The sequence below is a fragment of the Fopius arisanus genome, unplaced genomic scaffold (genome assembly GCF_000806365.1).
Source record: "Fopius arisanus strain USDA-PBARC FA_bdor unplaced genomic scaffold, ASM80636v1 scaffold00227, whole genome shotgun sequence".
Lineage (NCBI taxonomy): Eukaryota > Metazoa > Arthropoda > Insecta > Hymenoptera > Braconidae > Fopius > Fopius arisanus.
The window spans coordinates 102052-109312 of record NW_011887966.1 but is presented as its reverse complement, the minus strand read 5'-3'; the positions used below and the strand labels follow the sequence as shown (position 1 = coordinate 109312).

The 7261-nt window shown below is 37.3% G+C and overlaps 2 protein-coding genes and 1 long non-coding RNA gene across 5 annotated transcripts in view; 1 reads left to right on the top strand and 2 right to left on the bottom strand.

The window, feature by feature from the left end:
- Window positions 1-340: 340 nt before the first annotated feature.
- Window positions 341-1844, bottom strand: LOC105272655 (uncharacterized). The gene has a single exon (XM_011314861.1). The coding sequence runs from the start codon at window positions 1679-1681 to the stop codon at window positions 785-787; it is 897 nt and encodes a 298-aa protein (XP_011313163.1). The 5' UTR covers window positions 1682-1844; the 3' UTR covers window positions 341-784.
- Window positions 1845-2531: 687 nt separating this feature from the next.
- On the top strand, window positions 2532-4326 carry LOC105272653 (uncharacterized). Its single transcript, XR_892805.1, has 2 exons — window positions 2532-2796; window positions 3121-4326. It is a non-coding gene; the product is annotated as an uncharacterized lncRNA (long non-coding RNA).
- The window catches only part of mfrn (mitoferrin), a 10572-nt gene continuing 6709 nt past the window's right edge, over window positions 3399-7261 (bottom strand). For 2 of the 3 annotated variants that reach the window (XM_011314860.1, XM_011314858.1), the window contains one exon: window positions 3399-5816. In XM_011314860.1, the coding sequence (XP_011313162.1) occupies window positions 5612-5816 (205 nt within the window). In that variant the 3' untranslated portion in view covers window positions 3399-5611. The remainder of the gene's footprint in view (window positions 5817-7261) is intronic. The other variant, XM_011314859.1, reaches the window with a different exon arrangement.

Here is a 7261-nt window from a genome sequence, read left to right as displayed (position 1 = left end):
GCGGTTCTCCACAGTATTCCAGGTTAAACCTAGGAAGTCCAGTTCTTGGCAGGGCTCCAGGATGCACTTGTTTAAGTTGACGTGCCAGCCCAAAAACTCTAGTCTCTTCATTGCCTGGATGGCTTGAGAGTGTGCTGTGGCTCGGTTCTGGGAGGCCAGCAGGAAGTCGTCTAGGTAGACGACGACCCTCACACCTTGTGCTCGAAGGGTCTCCGCAATCCAATTCGATACCATCGCAAAGGTGTGAGGGGCAGATGAGAGGCTAAAGGGCAAGCTCGTCATCTGGTAGAGCTCCCCGTTGTAAGACAGACGGAGGAGCGACCGGTGGTTCCGCACTACCGGTATGTGATAATATGCGTTTGATAAATCGATTCTTACCAACCAATCTCCGTCCTGGAGAAAGTCTGGGATCTTGTGATGTGAGATCAACTTGAATTTTTTGGTCCTTACGTGTTGATTGAGTCCCCTCAGGTCGAAAATTGGTCGAAACTCTCCGTTGTTCTTCGTTATTAGGAACATGCGGGAGATGAAACTTGGTCCAGGGTTGTGAGGTCGCTCTAGAACATTCTGAGACAACAATAACTGAATTTGGTTTGACATGGCAGATGATACCTTTGTTTTGAAGGGAGAGGAGTGCCAATTTGGGGTGAGAGTTGGTTTCGAGCACAGGGGGATTCGTGATGCTGAGATGATTTTTAAAACTGACTGTGGGGCTCCCAGCTCCTCCCAACGCTGTACAAAAACTGACAATTGGCCTCTTGAGAACGGCTGAGCCGTCGGGTAGTCATTTATCCTCTGGTTTCCGAAAGGAATCATTTGACCTGGGCCTAGGCTGAATCTTCTTAGTGTCACCCCTTGGTTTAAAGCTCTGGTTACGCGACACAGGACTCGGCCTCGTGGTGTTACCTGAGAGTGTACCTCTCCCTGTACCCCGTTGAAATTCACGCTTGAATGTTGGCCTTTTAGTTGCGTAAGATGGGGTACCAAGCCAATTCTGAGGTCCTCCTAATGATTGAATCAGGGGATTCAGACTGTCCTTGCCAAAGAGGTAATCCACACTCGGAGGGATTTTCCTCATGGCGGCCTGTACGTTCTTATTCTGGACCTCTGCTAACAGGCGCTCTCGTCTGATCTCTACACATTCGGCCCTCTTTCCGCAGATAATCTGAAGAATTTGCGTGAAGTTGGACGCCATCTTCGATTCCGGGCCGAAGGTTGAAGCCAGTCTGTGGAACAGCGTGTCAGGGTTCAACTCAGTAGGGTTGTTGGATGTCCAATTGACTACTTCCTGAAGACCCTCCTGCAATAATTCTTTCTGTTCGAGAACGGCATTTGCCAAACTTGCGAGGACTCGTTCTGTTGGGGCGACTGAATCCCTTCTCTTGTCGAGGTGGCAGAGCTCCTCGTTTATTTTCAGGTCGGTGAAGCCTGGGTACGCTTGAAAATACCTAAGCGCTTTAGAAAACCTCACCTCTTTCCAAACAGGGGTGTTGAGACGTTGTAATGAGGCCAATGTCTCGAGACGCTTCGGCACTGCGGGTTTGATTGCCTTGTTTTCGTCAACGTCTGTCTTCAACTCACCAAACTCTAGTACTCTGGGTTGCACGGGCCTCGTCAGGAAGTTTTCCTGCCCTCGATCCGATTCGTCTTCTGTCTTTTGTTGATCCTGGGGGAGAACCATTGATGCCAGGAAGTTTATCTGGTTCTGGAGGTTCGACAATACCTCGTCATCGTAACGGCTTCGTTTTGCGGCCGGGGACGAACCGATGCTTCGGTCGCCATCTTTGATTGGAGAATTTTCTCTTTCCGAATTTTCGGGATTTTCCGAGTCTCTGTCGTCTTGGACTATATGATATATACTCTCAATGTCACGAACAGACTCCTGTGACATTTCGGAAATGACTGCGAGCGTAGGAAAGAGAAATAATACACTTCTAAAATTACGACTATGTCGAGCAAAAGTTTTTTGGCGTGTTAACACGGCGAAAGTACTCAACGCTATGACGAAAGACGCGGACGTATCCGCGCAGGCTGGTGACCACGTGACCCCACTCTACTACGGACGACTACTAGAAGGGCCAAGAGAGGGAGGATAAAGGCGAGTACCCAACAGCGTCTCTCATCTAGGGATGCCGTGTATCGGCCAATAGCATATAATCTCTGGTTTGAAGTTCCACTGGGATATCGCGCTGAATGTAAAGTGACTATCCAGTAATCCAGTAAAACAATAAATTAAAACCCGGGTGGACTATCTATCGAATATTATCTTTTGTTTACATTTTATCTTTTTAGCCTAAAATATATTGAAATTTGCGATCAAATTTTAGCTACTCGAATGGTTCTAAAAAAAATAATGAAGAGAAAGAGGAAAAATTATTGAAGGGCGCTAAAGAGCGATATTGTTTACAAGGAATCCACCAAGTTTACAAAAAAATAATAAAAAGTACGCAGCTCTTCAGAAGATTGAGTGACAGCTCGATGCAATAGTAAGCTACATATTTTTTATTATTTTTTTAGCAAATTTTGTCGATTCTTTTTAAATAATATCGATCTTTAGCGCCCTTCAATAATTTTTCTTCTTTTTTATCATTATTCTTTTATGTCCATTTAAGTGCTACCTGCAACACAAAGTTGATCCCAAATGTTAGTGTATTTTAGGTTAAAAAGATAAGATTTAAACGAATGTCGACGTTTGATAGATAGTCTACGCGGGCCTTGAATTGTTACAAAAATTCAACTTACGGAATTGGCCTTTAAAAGTATTTGTCTAATAACGACCGTTCCGAAGAATATATGGTAGGACAACTATCTGTCGCAGAATTTTTAATATAGCTAATGTAATTTCCTTTTATTAAAGATGGGCATTTTCTAAAAAGAAATGTCTTCAGCAAATTTTCTTCTATCGATATTTTTACTGACAATCAATTTTATGCCCTGAATAAATAGTTGGGGGAATGCTGGAACATGAAATCCTCTAAATTGTTCTTCTATTCAGAATTGAACATATTTTTTTCACATTTCGTTGACTACGTCAGTTTTCTGAATCAATACCGACTTGGCGGTAATCAAAATTTCCAAACTTCCAGTTTGACTTACTTCTCCGCTTTTGCCTTTCTTTAGCGTCAGCCCCCACTCCGGTTGATTTCAGCAGAGGAGAAGACCCTGTACGACATGGATCTAAAAGGTCCATCACTTGATCCAATGGATTCTCGACTACCCTTGCTTACGCATTAATAAGGCTCATGAGCACGACTTGCCTTGAGAGCAAAGGTTGCTCAGCCTTGCTTCAGATATTTATACTGGTAAAAAGTACAGAATCGACTTTCGAGAGCTAAAAAATTTTTTTTCGAGTTATTAAAACGTATCATACATCTGTTAAGGTAGTAACCATACTCTACTGTCTATACAATGATTTATTCATTCATTTATGTACACTATCGATACATTGGATTAAGTCCGTCCATCCATCTTTCTCGTTTACTTTTATTACGCAGTAATATGTCAAATAGTACGATTATTCAATTAGTAAAGAAATCGTGGATTCATTTGGAGTTATACACTAGGGTGTAAATTTACCTTTTGTGTTGGACAGGATGGTTAATTACTACGTAAATTTAATGCTGAAGATTCATAACGTGGTTCTTCAATCATCAGCCCTTCATAATCGAGAGTATTGATGAATATTTACGACTGCTGTTACGTAACAAATATTAATAAATTATATGGCGTGAAGGCCGTCAGTTCACACGATATTACTCCCTCTTAAAGTCAATATCAAGATGAATTTGACTTAGTTATCACAGCCATAAGGAAGCAATATTATACGGAATTGAGTGTAGAGTTTAATGAAGTAAATAATCATACTTTATCTTTCCTTGTCTATTCCTGTGGTCGTTCCTTCCTTTTTGTTAATCGGTTCTCAAGTCATCGGCCTTATCAAATTCGGTTATAATTGTAAAGAAAAATGAAACTGAATAAAATTAAAGAAAATAATTGTACAATGGTTTTCTTCCATTTTATAAATACTGAATCAATGAATCTTTCATAGTGAAGTAATCCGATTTTTTCATTCTTCATTTTGAAGAGTAAGAACATAAAGGAGAAATTAAAAAATTTCTGATTACGATAAGCTCCCTAAGAATTCATTCATTCGTCACTGGTTCTGAGAATGATATAACTTCATGAAAGATTTTATTATCCGTGATTCCGATGTTTTGGTGTACTATTACCCCGAAATAATTATTGCTCTTAGCGGTATGCATGATTTGGTATCAATCATAAATATTTGATGTTTTCAATAATCATAATAAGAAAACAAGATAATAATAGAACACTTGCAATGCATCGATGGTCTCACGTATTCACGTATCGTAAATTCGTGACGACAATAATTTATATGCAAATACTTGACTCCAACATCACATTTCTAGTTTTTTTAATTATATTCGTAATGAGTTATCACTCATTTGTTTCGTGTCATTCAGTCAGTCTGTTTTTATAAGTCCAATCTATTAATAAAGCAATCGAAAAGTTTAACATATTAAATCAGTGAACCTCTCGAGAAATAATCAACACTGTAGTAGTAATTCAGCAAAAACTAATAATTAATGACCTTACGAACAGAAATACTATTCTCAATTTCGATCTGATTTAACATTTTTCCTCTTTTAGGTAAGTATAAACACGTGCAGCAATAAAGACTGATTGTTGACATTCCAAGTTTTAGCTTTATTCAGTGACTCATCGACTTTCATAATCGGGCGATGATTTTTCTAATCGTTTTCTGAACTTTTGTCAATTCCCTACAAAGTTTTGAAAAAAGGTTGAAAAACTGGTCGGTGATAATAACACTTGAAGAATCACTAAATAATGATAAAACTCAAAAACATCATATTTTCTGCATGGATGTGGTTGACGTGGTTCCCAAAAATTTAGAACAAAGTATAAAAAATGCTAAAATGCCAGGAATTCGTTCTTAATCTTATTAAGGATTTATCAAAGGAAAAGAAAAGAAGAGATGAGCTCAAAATATCTCAAAGATGAACAGAATTAGAGAAAAACAATGCATACATTTTTTACATCCAACTTTATAATCACTATAATTTTTTTTTCAAGCCCATCAATTCTCAAGCTATCTGCAAAATCACCACTCCCCTACCACATCAAGGTCGAGTCTAACATTTTATCGACTAAACGAAATACTCAGCAAATTCGAATACGAATTGTTGTTATTCCCTCTTCAACTATTGAGGATTCATGTACGCGGTGAAACAGTAAAAAGTGCGCCTTCATCACGCATAATGTCATCTAAATTATGTATAACGGATTGATTTTTTTTTTGTATAACTTCTCGATTTTTCTAACTCTCCTCGAATGATTGAGTGTCCGGCACTCGATCCATTCTGTAGGATCAATTCAGAAATTCCGTCATTTCCATTATAATTAGCGTTCGGAGATATGGTCGTCACTAACCAAGCCAATTTAACAAATATCATTCATCAATAAACTCTGAAATATAAAAGTTGAATATTTCCATTTCCATTTCCATATGATGTTTTCTCGTTTTTTTTACTGAATTTGTTTTTTCTGTTTATCCTTAAATGTTCAATGCCTAGCTTCGCGTCACATCCAGCAAAACAGGCCCCGGAGATTTGTTGTATATCAGTCCGCTTCCTGAAAATGTTGCCGTTGAGGTTCTTGATATTGTGGATGTGTAAGAAGGACTCACTGATGATAGATCCTCATTCTCCGAACTTATCCGGTCGAAGTGCCTTCCGTCCTCTCGCTTTTGCAAGAAGTATTTGAAGAATTCGTATCTAAATAGAATCAGAAAATAGTTTGGGATGATTTATTAATGGATAGAACTGGATTACCTCCTTTTTCTTTTCTTTGTAATCTCGAGATGAGATACTAATTAATAGAAGAAAAGATAAGCATTATTTACGTCTACAAGTCTCTCTCTTGTAAACGTGTGCTCCTCCACGCATATTCACTAAAAATTTGACTATTCGTGAAGCGGAAACGTTTCGGCTAATTGTAAGAAAAGTGCAAAATATAACAGATCGAAAAATCCAGTTAAGGGTGTTCTACACCCATGTATAACCAAAATTTACGTTTTTCCATTATACTATCGAACTTACTATGGGATTACATGAAAAATATAACGTTTTTGCCTTTTGTCACTATTTAATGACTCATGAAGTTTCAACATGGTGGGAACATTTTTCTGCGTTTCTTCTAAACTTTTTAAAAAATGAAAATAATCGCACCACCACAAGGCTTCGTGAACCATTAAATAATAATTAAACGTAAAAATGTTATTTCTTTTACATTAATCCCATGGATAATTTGCAAAAAAAAAAAATTTAAAAGGTGAATTTTGGCGATGTATAGGTGTCGGACATCATTAAAATAGTTCAAAAACAAATAATTTGAAACTGTAATTCGAATGGCATGAAATTTATAAAATTTTACTCCTTCATCTTGACTCATTGACTACAGCGTTGCTAATACTGTGTGTAACAATCTACTAATTAACTAGTTGTTTTCGATAGACTTATAACTGAGTAAACTATTATATTTTAATAATAAAGCCCCTTGAGTAAAATATAAGAAGATAGTTTTTGTTGAATCTTTTTTAATGCAAAAATCTTAAAATATTAACTCCTGAAGCTCGTTCCTTTCATTTGTCCTCAAGATGAACGTTGAATTGAAAAAAAAAAATTATGAATTGTTTTTTTTGCGACCGGAAAATAGAATATTAATTAAATACCACTTCATCTGACGGAATATCGATTCCGATACAATACATTGTGGATTTGAATCTACATTAGGGCAAACCAATATAATTTCAAGGACCATAGTACCGAGTACAATTCGCTTGGAATTGGGATTAACCCATCAGCATTCAATGCTGTGACAATTAAGACCGTTTTCTGGGAATCACAGAATTTTATCGAACGTAATATAGTTCGCACTAAATCGATAGATTCATTAAAGAATTTCCAGTTAAGGTTGTTGTCGCGCGACAGTCTCTATAAAAAGTTTATTCGCTGTAAAACGGGCCAGTTTAGAACACAATCTTTTGACGTAATAATCTTTTGACGTTTTTGTATATAGTCTCACTTGATTGATTGCATTGTGCATGAATAGTTAAAGCATAACTATATATTTTCCATTTTAACTATTTTAAATTATATAAATTTATGAATTTTCGATAATTATATTGCGTAAACCAAACGGTCAATCGATTTGATTTTTT

Coding starts and splice junctions, on each gene's coding strand:
- LOC105272655 (XM_011314861.1), bottom strand. CDS start 1,681: ATGGTTCTCCCCCAGGATCAACAAAAGACAGAAGACGAATCGGATCGA.